Source organism: Orcinus orca, chromosome 8 (assembly GCF_937001465.1).
Source record: "Orcinus orca chromosome 8, mOrcOrc1.1, whole genome shotgun sequence".
Taxonomy (NCBI): domain Eukaryota; kingdom Metazoa; phylum Chordata; class Mammalia; order Artiodactyla; family Delphinidae; genus Orcinus; species Orcinus orca.
Genome location: NC_064566.1, coordinates 16,059,862 through 16,073,273, shown reverse-complemented (window position 1 = coordinate 16,073,273; position 13,412 = coordinate 16,059,862). Strand labels below are relative to the sequence as shown.

Below are 13,412 nucleotides of genomic sequence, written 5' to 3'. Positions count from 1 at the left end.
CAAGGATTCTTTTGTGTAGAGCACAACATTTTAACTCCTTCATTTTGGGCTTAGGTGCTAAGGTTTATACCTAATGTTACTGTGGGGCCTTTGCTCATTGCCATGTTATCAGGGATCTCTGTTCCATCAGAATGATTCCTTTTTCCTAACATTTTCTAGTAAGGCCAAGGGTTTCTACCAATGAGATAATCAAGGGCCCTTTTGTGGAAATGCTCATCTTGTGGTCTGCAAGTGAAATAATACAAACTCCAAAACTAGGCTCTATGCAGACAGTTATTCAGATCCTGAAATGGAGGGTGAATATACAGACTGAAGGAGAAAAGATTCCCTGAGATGCTTCATAGGAGCCTCAGCCTCTGCCTTAAGAACATGTGCTGACTTCACTGGTGAACTTAGTGCTCAGAAAAGGCACATTATACCCCGTCTTGAGAATTCCATGTGTGTAAATAGACTGGAGCCTGGCGTTCTCTGGACCCGTGTTTCCAAAGCATGGGTGTGAGTTGTCCTGGTCATTTGTAAATTTGAGAAGGCATATTTAGTACACAGGTGACAACATGAAGGATGTGCTACTACATGAAGTTAGCAGGTTCAGTGTTTGATTCTTCAATATCTGCCATGCAGCCCTGGGCATCCATCTTTCTCTTGTTCTGTGACATTAAGTTGTAATAACCTTCTTGTTCCTGAATCGAGGCTCCCTAAACTGTTCCCTAAAGACCAGATACCTCAGCAAGCTACTCAGTGGGTGAGAAAAAAAGATACCAAGTTTGTTTCCAGGGATCTTTTCAATAGGCTGAGCAAGGACAAAAAAGCTTTGCTTTATGGGCTGGTTAATTATTTTCAGTTTGGGATTCTAAGTGCAAAGACCAGGGCACTTGCCTGCATGGGCAGCTGTCAAGGTTCATGCTGTTTCCGAGCTGGCAATATTTATAGTGGCAAATTGTTGAGCATAAGAAACTTTTAAAAATTTGTTCTGCCCAAAATACTCCCTACGAAAGTATGGGTATCTTCTTAACCTGTTCACTGTAATGTTTCCCTGCGTAGACCAGAAAAGTGGATTAATTATCATTTATTGGGTTTTTAACTGTTTAAGGATGTACCTAGATGACATTTTGACATATAAGATAAAGATATTTCTTTAAAAAAAAAAAGATATTTCTTTATTTTTACATAACTTGAAATTCTCCTTCTTTTAAAATTCTGAGTAACTAAGACCTGTAAACTAAGACTTTGTTTATTAGATAGATAACCTTGCTTAAGCTCTAGAACATCTAAAATTGTGGTTTAAACTCTCATGCTACATTGTCAACTTCCTCCTGTCATTACTTTTCTGGGCAGCAGCAGTAGAAAGGGACCACAGTACTATATTCATTGCTGTCCATAATGAAGTGTTCTGTTGCTAATTCATTCAGTAGATCGTCTTAGCACTCCTACTACATGCTAGGCAATGGCAGTGGCTAAGCATTGGCAATATAATGGTGAATAAGACTGTGTCGTCACAGAGCTTATGCTCTAGAAATCGATACTGTCGGTGATTGGATCTCGTTTTCTGTACTTAAGTTTAGCCTTCCTTCTGCCACTGCTTCACACATTTCCACTGTTTGAACCGTGCCGGCTGAACTACTGCCGTTCCATGAGAACATCCTGCTCTGTCTCCTTGTCTTTGCCCCTGCTGTTCCCATTACAAAATGTTCTTCCCTTATGTGTTTACCTGGCAAATTCCTCCACATTATTAAGACTTAGCTCAAAAGTTATTTCATCTCTGAATCCTTTCCATCCTCTGCTAGGCCATGTTAACTGCTTTGATTTTAAACCACTGTAGAAATAAATGCCCTTTCCAGAATAGAATGTACATGCGTCTGTTGTCCCCACCTCAAGAGCCGGGACCTTCTCGACTAGCTGGATGGTTTAGCTGAATGATGAGTTTGTTAACTTGTGGCACCATCAAGTGGTTCAGCCAAGCAGTGCGACTTCGTTCTTCTGCAAAATCAGAACAGTCTGATTTGTGCCACATAGAGAGGGAGGGGGGATTAGAATACCTAATTATGTAATTGGAAGGTATAATGAGTGGACCACCTTTATGTTGAGAAGCTCAATACTGTACAGTACTCTTGGCAGGCTTGTGATCAATATATGGGAAGGTTTTTGTTTTTGTTTTAATCTTTATTTTTTTTTGTAGCCAGGAAACCTGGGTCATAGAGGTGTGATGGGGTTTGCTTATGGCCCTTCACTGTTGGAGTCAGAGTATATGCAAACACTCTCTTTGCTTTGTTTGCTGCTCAGCTTGAACAAACTTTTCTTTCCCTACCCATTGGCAGAGCCTCATGAGCTCTGCATTTCATGTTGTACGTTAGTCTGGGATCTCTCTTTGGTTTGTGCTCTCATATACTGGATCCTTGCAGCAACGTGGGTTTAAAAATAAAGACCTGCTGGACAAAAAAAAAAATTGCTTTTTAAGTGAGGAATAACTGTAGAGTAATAATTCCAATACACAAATTCTCAAAACCAAAAGTCACCTAATCAAAGTTGGCCCAGGTATTGACGTACTTTGGGGAAGTTACTTTACTTCGTGTGGGTTTGTGGCTGCAGGGACTAAGAAGGAGAAAGTTGGAGAGTAACAGTGGTTAGGCCCTTGGGTTCATGGTTCTAACAGGTGGGCTGGAGTTTCAGCTCACCTGTTAAGGAGGGTGACTCATACTTGGGAATGGGAAAAATACAAAATAAAACAAAAGAGATATGGGAACTCCCCAGCTCTTGGCAGGAAGAAAATCTATAGTTTGGAGTACATCTCAATTTTATTTCTGCCTTTAGTAATGAAGTTTTTGATTTTGACCACCATGTGTTGAAACAGATCCTCTTCCTTAATAGAAGTTTCATTGTAATTTATACCCCTTCCTTTCATACATGTCAGATAAACAGAATACATTCACTCCTTGGTGTACAACCATGCCCAAGTAATTTCAAACTACAGAAGGAACCGCTTGTGTCATGACTCAGGAGTCGTTGTAATAGGGTTTCCTTGCATTCTGTGTTGAAGCATATCCAAAATATAGCAAGCATAAGAAATAAAGAAACAGCTCCCCTAACCTAAAAGGTAGTGTCCAGCTTTGCATCCCACACCACTTCTGTGAAGCGTCTGTTAGTTACCCAAGCTGTTTCCATACTGTTATCCCGTCTCCCCCCAACAAAGAAAAAAGAAAAGAGTGGTGGTCCTATCTTATCAATAGCAAAGTTTATAAAACTCAGAAGCAGAATGGTAAGAAACTAGGGAAGAAAAGTGGTACCCCAAGGCTAACATGAAATGTTTATTTTAGAGGGACCAAAACTGATAGAACAAGCTTAATAACCATAAAGTATGGAGGAAATTATTATTATCTCTTTAGGGGCATAAAATGTAAAAAATCTCCTATGTGGTGGTTCTGTAACTATATTGTTTAGTCAGAGTAGAAAGCACCCGGCCCCAAATCTCTGCTCTCTAGATTTGTTTAATGCCTTCTTTTTAAAGACTCAAAAAGGTATGTTTCTGCTTATCTTTAATACTTTCTCTAGTCTCAAACTCTGTTGTATTGACAGACTGTATTTTTTTGCGGTATGCGGGCCTCTCACTGTTGTGGCCTCTCCCGTTGCGGAGCACAGGCTCCGGACGTGCAGGCCCAGCGGCCACGGCTCACGGGCCCAGCCGCTCCGCGGCATGTGGGATCTTCCCGGACCGGGACACGAACCCACGTCCCCTGCGTCGGCAGGCAGACTCTCAACCACTGCGCCACCAGGGAAGCCCGACAGATTGTTTTTATACAACTTGTTTTATGCTATCGTTTGTTCTATCAAGGTAGTTTTTAGATAGCTGCTTCTCTTTTTCTTCTCTCTCTCTAAAGATACAAACTTTAAGTTTTTCAGAATGTTTCTGCCACTAAGAGCAATCAAACATCAGTGTGAATTGAGTTTGTGGCCTTCCTAATCAGTGGCATGTTTTTTTTGGGGGGGGGGTATGTTGCCATTCTAGAGTGTCCTGCCCTACTTTGTAGCTACGAAACTGGCTAAAATTCGAAAGCCAACTTTGGATAAGCCCTCTTCAGAGACGTTTGTGAAGTCTGCCATTAAAACTGTCGGCGTGCAATCCCGAACCAACGGATACCTGATCCATTCTCTTATGGTATGTAGATTTTTAAGTTCCAAATCAGTACTTTGGTTTGGGGTTTTCTTTCCCATCGAGTCACAAAATAGTATGTGGTATATTAGCATATATACATTGTCTAGACTTACTAGCAAGGCATCTGTTTTCAACTGTACACCAAGAACTCTAAAATCTACCTATAAATAAAACAACAATATAGTAAAACATAAGATCATATATTTCAAATGAGTTCAAATTGTAAGCCTTAATTGCATATCTCCCCATTTCTTTCCCTAGGCCTCAGTAATCTCAAGCCTGCCTTCCTGGTTGTATTTTAAATTGACCATGAATTTAGGCAACTCCACCCGGGCTCGCTATCTGAAGAAAATTAAGAAGAACTAAGCACTGGTAACTGTGTTGAGTAACTTGACCAGATGTTCCAGCCTAGGCATGTTTGCTGCAAGGGGCCCACCATCTCCAAATCTTCAGTTGTCATGTTAATTAACAGTTACTGATAAAGCTAAATGTCATAATTGAGAGGAAAGCAGAGTTGCTTTCAGGAGTTCCTGACACATATTCTGGATGCTACCAGGAGTTATTTTGAAATGTAACATAAATGCCCCTATCAAATAGATACAGAACTAACATTAGCAAGAACTGCTTACTAGGAAGGAACACGATTATAACAAATCACTGAATGATAGAGTCAGATGTAAGGCTTAAGAGTTTCATCTGGTCCAAAATGCCAATGATGATTATGCTTGTATTTTCTCTGAAACATACTTTAAAAAGTAACGGCCAGCTATCCTTTTTTGTTTTGAACACTTTGAGGGAGTGGGGGTTAATTGATTTACTTATGGGAGGACACACTGCAATTTGCATAGCACTCTGTAAGGTTTTCTAAAAGTATGTCTCGGTTTGTACATTTATATGGAACTTTCCTTTCTCAAGGGTAGCTAATGACGTAAAAATAATGATGAAACACAGAGTTATTTTTGACACATGCCCACTAAAATATGCTTTCCTCTAATACTTATGCCTTCTCAGTTTAAATGTATGTAAATACTGAATGCTATATGGTATGATTTATAAAGGTAAATGGGCCAAAATGTACATTGATGGGCAGCTCCATCAGTGCCACTAAAACTCTGACCCAGCAAGGTGGCCTGCTTGGACCCCAGCTTCTTTGTTTCTGCACTGCACCAATACTGCTCACATATGTGACACCAGGCTACTCTTAGAACAATGATGATATAGAGTAGTGGCATTATACTTTTAAATAGGTACCCTATAGATAGTGATACAATTAGTTTTAATAAAAGATGTTATAACCATGGTTATATATATGAAAATATATTCCTTTGGTGCTTGAAATGAAGCTCATTTTTGCACTGGTTTAATATAAATTAAGACTTACTTTTATTCTGCTACATAGCTTGTTTGGGGAACTTGCTAAGAAATTAATCCAGTGTTGTGAAACACGCAACACAGAAGGTAGGTCTTTACCTAGGCTGTGGTTCCCAGGCTCTGAGATTTAAGCATCAGGAAATCTGCAGATAAATAAATAAAATTTTTAATTGGGGTATTTAAGTGTTTCTAGCTTTTAAACTTGCCAGCTAAGGACATAAAACAAAAACAGAAAAACCCAAATTACCATCTGCTATTGGCATTATTATATAAAATAAAAGACATTTTAGCATCCCCAAAATAGGAAGAACATAATCTCAGAATAAAGAATAAATTTAGCTTTACGAAAAACACATTGCCTTTCTCTCTCTCTCATTTTGTTGCAGAAATGGTGAAATCACAATGACCTGGGCAATATATTATTTGCTTTCACACATTTGTTGGTTAATTGTTGTGGTGGTGGTTTTTGCTGGACAGTTGGTAGAGAGGGGGAGGGATTGGTTAGCAAGTATACAAAATACTTCGCCTTTTATCCCGTCTAGAAAATAGCTGTAATCTGGCTAGGAAATCCCTTAGCAATCTCAAAACTTCTGAGCTGTGGCTTTGACTGCTTCAGCTCAGCAAGTATCCTCTTGTATTCAACACTCAAGGTTGAAGATGATAACATGAAAATCTATGTTTCCAGGCACATGAAAGAAAAATTATACTAAAAGAGAAACCAATGTTCTCAAAAACCTTCAAAATAGTGACGCATAATTTTTAGACTTAACTTTATATTGACTTGATTTTATAGTCTGATGTGTGCTAGATAAGGTTTGAACTCAAAGAGCAGAGTAGAAGATTAGTATTGATGATTACTGTAGAATCAGCTCTCCTCACAACATAGAAAACTGGGTTTTAATTTATTGTTCTTTCATTGTCCTTTCAGTACAATAGCATGGGGGAGGGAGGCCAGGAGAGGAATTGCCCTGCACACAGAATGATGTGTGCCATTTTGATTTGTCCTTATGTCAGGCCCATGTGCACTGGCAATAAATAAAGATGATATTGGTCTCCATTTCCTCAAATGTGGTCCTGCCCCAAAGAGATGAATTCTGAGTTCTCACTTGATATTTATCGCATCAAAATACAATAGAAGTGAACTTTATATAGAGTGAACATCAATGCCAATACCAATACGAATGGTGCTGATTCAGTGTAAAAGAGGAGATTTACTGTGATAATAATACCTTATGAGAATGAAATGAGCTTAAGTAGTACTATAATTTCTGAGGTCTATTGATACCAAAATTACCTGATATTTTGGTGGTCCTGGATTTTGCTACTTTGCTCTGTAGTTTACCAGTATCAAAACAAATGATCAAAGCTTTTTATTTAATATGTTAGAAACTAATTACTTAAATTTTAAGGACTCACTACTTTGTGACATTCCAATATTTTTAGATTAGCATATTTGTTACTTCTGATGCAAAACATATAAGTATAGACAGAATTAAAATTCCCTTGTGGAAATGTAATTCTTTCTATTGAGATTTATATGGAAACATCTAGAAATGGAACACTGTCTAGCATGAACACAAACTTAATAGATGAAAAAAATTTTAATGTGATAAACAGCATATTACAACTTTGACCACTCTCCTTTATCTGTGTCACTGAAAAGCAAGCAAAATGGTACTACAAAAGGTAATCCCAAAAGGATGTAAAGCCAGCTTGTCTTCCCTGTTATAAAAGTTTCTAGACAAACTGTTGTGTGCGTTTATTGAATGCCAACCATGTCCATTTACGCTTCTGGATGCTGGAGAAACTACAATGAACAAAGCAGATAAAAAATTCTTAACCCCAGTTGAGCTTACACTTGAACAGGATGTGGGGCGGGGGAGGGACCTGGGGAGGGAGCAAATGAGGGACAGGTAATAAACAAAAGGAATAATAATAATATGCTGTGGGGAAAAATGAAACAGGGTAAGTAGTATGGGGAATCAATGTTTGTTGGGGTAGGGGTGGGAGGCTTGTGACATTAAATAAGGTACTCATGGCAGACCCAGAGAGAGGTGGCATTGGAGCCATCTTGAGCAAGACCTTTACCTCCCTGGGGGAAGAGCATTTCAGGCAGACCAGCCTGTGCAAAGAGCCCAAGGAGAGAGCAAGCATACCTGGTATGTTCCAAGAATAGCTAGGAGTACATACATATTGAAGCACATACTAGGTGAGCTATTTCTGGAAGAGTTCAGAGATCTTGCTTTAGTTTAGTTATGACTTTCTAGTATTAAATCACCTTTACATTCTTGATCTTATTTCACTATCTTTATTTACTGTGGAATTCAGTTTGCTGGTATTGTAGTTAGAATTTCTGCATCTATATTTAAGAAATGGGCTTGCAGTCTTTCTCATACTTGTCTGGTTTTCATATCAAGATTATAACTTCATTAAATGAGCTGGGGAGTGCTACCTGTTTTATTTACTGTGCTCTAGAAGAATCTGTAAAAGATTGGGGCAGACTTTCCTTTGAAAGCTTATAAAACAATCTGGTCCTAGTATTTATTTGTGGCAAGATTTTCAACTACTTATTATGTTGCTTTAAAAATAAAAAGACTACTCAGGGTTTCTATTTTTTCTCGATTCAATTTTGAAAAAAAAGTTTTGTTCTAAGCATATACTCATTTTTTCCCCCAAATTTATTAGCATAAAGTAACTTGAGGAATTTTCTTATTTTTTAAACCTCTGCTAGATATATATACCTATTTCCTTTCCCAGTATTGTGTCTTCTCACTTTCTTTTCCTTGACCATTTTGCCAGAAGTTTGTCTATTTTATTAGTTTTTAAAGAACCAACTTTTGGCTTTGTTGATCCTCTCTGCCTTTTTCTTTTCATGCTCTCCTTCTTTCTGGAGGTTTATTCTGTTATTTTTCTTTCATAAATTGGACATTTAATTCATGTTCAATGTTTTTTTTTACTCTGAAATAAACATCTAAGGCTCTAAGTTAATCTTTTACTACATCCCACAGTTTGTGTGTTTGTGTGCACAAATATGTATGTACACAAATGTATTCTCAGTGCTAATATTAAAAATTTTAAATTATGATTTCTATGAGCTATGAATTTTTTGTTTTTAAAAGCACAAATTTAAGTTTTTGTAAATGTATTTCCTTTAAAAAACATATTCGTGTCACCATTAATAAGACAACTTTATATTATGTGCATTCTGATATGATGGACTGAAGGTACAACGTCACTTACATGGTATTCCTGGAAAAAATGTATAAACTGAACATAATCAAGAAGAAATATTTTTTTCGGCTTCCCTGGTGGCGCAGTGGTTAAGAATCCACCTGCCAGTGCAGGGGACATGGGTTTCAGCCCTGGTCTGGGAAGATCCCACATGCCGCACAGCAACTAAGCCCATGCGCCACAACTACTGAAGCCTGTGCGCCTAAAGCCCGTGCTCTGCAACAATAGAAGCCACCGCAGTGAGAAGCCCACGCACCGCAACAAAGAGTAGCCCCCGCTCGCCGCAACTAGAGAAAGCCCGCGCACAGCAGTGAAGACCCAATGCAGCCAAAATAAATATAAATAAAATAAAATTTATTAAAAATATATTTTTAAAAAACTAAATTGAAGGATATTCTACAAAATAACCAGCTTATACTTGTCAAAAGTTTCAGATTAAAGAAGACTAAAGAAATGTGACAAATAATGCAAAACACATGATCTTGGATTGGATCCTGGTTAAGAAAAATTTTTTTTTGCTATGAAAGACAATTTTGAGCCAATTTGTGAGATTTGAGTATAGATTAGATAACAGCATTGTATCGATGGTAATTTCCTGAATTTGATCATTGTACTGTAGTTACTTTAAAAAAAGTTGTTTTTAAGGAAGTACACACTAGACTATTCAGGGATAATGAGACATTATATATGCAACTTAAAAGTTTCAGAAGTATGTATACAGAAAATGATAAAGCAAATGTGTTAATATGTTAACATTTGGAGAATCTAGGTGAAGGGTACATGGGAATTTGTGCTGTTTTGCAAATTTCCTGTATTTCTGAAGTTATTTCAAAATAAAAAGTTAAATCTTTTGTTACTAATTTCTAAATAATTGCATTGTAGTCAAAGAACATGTGAATATGACATAGCTTGGGCAGGTTATAACCTTTCTCCACCTCAGTTTTACCTTCTGAAAATGGGAATAATAATAGCTCCTGTCTCATAGATTGTTGAGAGCATAAATTAATATTTTAAAAGTGCTCAGAATCCAGCACAGCATAAGGTAAATATATATATATATATATGAGATAAATAATGGTCCCCAAAGGTATCAGGTCCTAATCCCTGTACCTGTAAATGTTACCTTATATGGAAAAAGGCCCTTGCAAATGTGATTAAGTTAGGGATCTTGAGATGAGATTTTCTTAGGTTATCCAGATGGGCCCTAAATGGAATCACAATATTCTTAATAAGAGTGAAGCAGAGAAAGATTACAGCCAGAAGAGGAGAAAGCAGTGTGACCACAGAGGCAGAAACTGGAGTATTGCAGCCATAAGCCAAGGAATGCCATCAGCCACCAAAAGCTGTTGGGGGCCAGGAATGGATTCTCCCCTAGAGGTTCCAGAGGGTGCAGGGCTCAGCCAGCCAACACTTTGATTTGGACTAGTAACTGAATTTGGACTTCTGGCCCCCTGAACTGTGAGAGCATAGCCTTATTTTAAGCCACTGGGTTTGTTACAGCAGCAATAGGAAACTTATACAAATGTAAGCTTTTATTATTACCTTTTCTTAGAAGTATTATTACCTTTTCTTAGAAGTTTTTTTGTGACATTTTATGTCTTGGTACAGCCAATTTTTTTTCATGTGCCATATTTGCTTAAGAAGAATGTTTATTTTCTAATCGTTATTTTTCTATATATGTCCTTTAAGTCATTTATTAATTGTATGCAGATCTTCCATCGCTTTATTAACTTTTGTCTTCCTGACCTGTCAATAATTGAGAGAAGTGTTTTGAATTCTCTCACTGTAATGACGGATTTGTCAAATTCCCCTGTTTTATCATTTTTACTTTATACATTTTGAGGCTGTCTTTTTAGGCAAATAAAGTTTAGAATTATTTCTTCCTGGTGAGTTGAACTTTTTTTTGTCATGTACTGACATCCTTATTGCTAATGGTTTTTGCCTTAAAATATGTTTTCTGTGATATCAACTTAGCTACCTTTGCTTTATTTTGGTTAGTATTTAGCAGTATATATTTTTCAATTCTTTTCCCTTCTATCTTTCTACATATTTGTGTCTCGTAAGCCAAATAAACCTGGATTGGGGGTGGGGGATTGTTTTTCAATTTGGTAATCTCTGCTTTTTACAGGCAAGTTTATTCCATTTATATTTATTATGATTCTTAAAACATGAAGACTTCTATCGTGCTATTTTGTGCTATTTGTTTCTTTTATGCTTCTTCTCACTTTTTGATTGGCTCAATTTTTCTTTTTTTAAACTCCATTTCCCCCCGTACTAGTTTGGAAGTTTTACACTATATTTTCCTTGTCTTTACTCCTGAACATTTTCAGTGCATATGCAGTACAACTGAAAGTTGTCTGGAATCATAACCCTTCTTTAATAATATACGGTCTTTAGAACATTATTATTCTGATCAACCCTTTCCTGACTTAACATGTTTTTGTGGACCAGTATTTTAATTTGTTTTTTTTAACTCTATAAATTGTGTTTTCATTATTTTATACAAATATGTTGGCATAAAATAAATAACATGTTTATCACTTTGCACACCTCTTGCATCTCAGACCTTCCCTCTGGTGCATGTCATAGTTTAACTGGCATTATTTTTTCCCCTTTGTTGGTGGTATATTTAAAGTAATGGTGTGACTTAGAATTGATGGCATTTTAAAGTTCATGAAACACCTGATCATTCCACTGACTTCTGGCTTCCACTGTTAAGTGTTCAGAAGTGTCAGTATGGCATTCTTCTGTAGGTGATGCATCTCTGGCCAATTTAAAGACACCGTTTGACTTGGTGTTCTTCAGTATTATGATAATGTATGCAAGTGTGGAATTTTGAAAATTTATCCTGCTTGGTTTATACTGTGCTTCCTGTATCTAAGAATTCATGTCTTTTATCTCTCTGAAAAATCCTCATTGTCTCCATCTGCCTCTCATGTGTCATATCTTTATTCTGTCTCTTAACCTCTCCTTCATATTTTCCATACTTCTTGTCTCCCTGAGCTGCATGCTGCATAATTTCTTTACATCTACATTCCAGTTCTCTAATTCTTTCTTCATATATTTTTATCTGCTGTTAAGGCTATTCACTGCTATTTTAATTTCAGTTATATTTTTCATTTTAAAAAGTTCTTTTTAATTCTTGTTTAAATTGCCTGGTCATTCATAGTTTCTTAGTGTGTGCTTATTTTAAAAATTCAGTTTTAAAAGTTAATGAAAGTATTTCATACATTGGTTTTTTACATTCCACATCTGGTGATTCTTCCATCTGAAATTCTTAGGAGTCTAAATCTATTTTTTATATTTTTGCTCTTAGCTGGATGTTTGTTTTCTTCTGTGTTTGATATTTTTATTTTGAAGTCTATTTGTTTGATTTTAATCTGGAGACGAATCCGGAGGGCTAAATTGGGATGTTCTGCAGAGATGAATATTTTGTTTCTGTCTGTCAACGGCCTAGGCCCTCTACCGCGCAGCACCACTCTCTTTGAGGTACCTGACGATGCAGGAATCTCGGGCTTAGTTCTCTCACCTTGTAGTGATTCCAAGAGTTACTCTCCTCTTACTAATGCTGATTGGGCATTTCCCTCACTGATTTATTTTCCTTACTGCTCCCTGCTTCTAGCTCTGGTTTCAGTTTCTTACACTTTTTTCCCTTTTGGTTTGGTTTGTCTTCTGCCTTTAGAGATACCATTTTTATTTCTTGTGAGTCCAGCCTTGCATTAAAATGTAGAGTGGTTACAAATTAATTTTTAAAGAGTTCGCATAAACGTTCTTTTTTACTTTTCTTCTAGTTGGGGATTCAGTATGATATAAGCTAATAGATATACGACAGAACAACCCAGCGAAATTCAAAATTTCTGCAAAGAACAGAGGAGCCATACAGACAATTTACGACTAACATTCATAGGGATTTTGTGGTCACTCAGCATGTTTGTCCTAATTTAGCCAAAATCTAGTTGTATTAGTTAGCCAAAGTGCCAGAATCCTCCATTAAGTTTTCCATTTTTTTCTTTCTCTCTGTGCTTGAATATCTTCTACTGACTGTCACTTTTTAAAATTAATAGACTGTATAGAGCAGTTTTATGTTTACAGAAAATGCGTGTGATATAACCACCATTACAGTATCATAAAGAATAGTTTCACTGCCCTAAAAATCCCATGCTCCATTTATTAATCCCTTCCTTTCCCCCGACCTCCAAACCCTGGCATCAGTGGCCTTTTTGTTGCCTCTATAGTTTTGCCTTTTTCAGAATTCTGTAGTTGGAATCATACAGTACATAGCCTTTTCAGACTGGCTTTTTTCACTTAATATGCATTTAAGGTTCCTCCATGACTTCCGAGGGCTTGAGAGCTCTATTCTTTTTATTTCTGAATAATATTCCACTGTACAGATGTACCACAGTTTGCTTATACTGAAGGGCATCTTGGTTGCTTCTAGTTTGGACAATAATGAATTAAGCTGCTATAAACATTGCGTGCAGGGTTTTATGTGGACAAAAGTTTTCAGCTCATTTCGGGTAAATACCAAGGAGCGTGATTACTGGATTATATAGTAAGACGTTTTAGGTTAGCTCAACTTAGCTTCTTTTCTATTGACCATCTTTTTTTTGTGTGGTACGCGGGCCTCTCACTGTTGTGGCCTCTCCCGTTGCGGAGCACAGGC

At 37.1% G+C, this 13,412-nt stretch overlaps 1 protein-coding gene across 2 annotated transcripts in view; it reads left to right on the top strand.

Annotated features, from left to right (window-relative positions):
• The window catches only part of HSD17B12 (hydroxysteroid 17-beta dehydrogenase 12), a 172,877-nt gene that overhangs the window by 156,253 nt on the left and 3,212 nt on the right, over positions 1 to 13,412 (top strand). The window contains exons 10-11 of one of the 2 annotated variants that reach the window (XM_004264026.4): positions 4,001 to 4,150; positions 4,409 to 10,627. The exons of the other annotated variant lie outside the window; for it this stretch is intronic. Of the exons in view, the coding sequence (XP_004264074.1) occupies positions 4,001 to 4,150; positions 4,409 to 4,513 (255 nt within the window). The 3' untranslated portion in view covers positions 4,514 to 10,627. Of the gene's footprint in view, positions 1 to 4,000; positions 4,151 to 4,408; positions 10,628 to 13,412 lie in introns of those variants that run through there. 2 annotated transcript variants of the gene reach the window in all.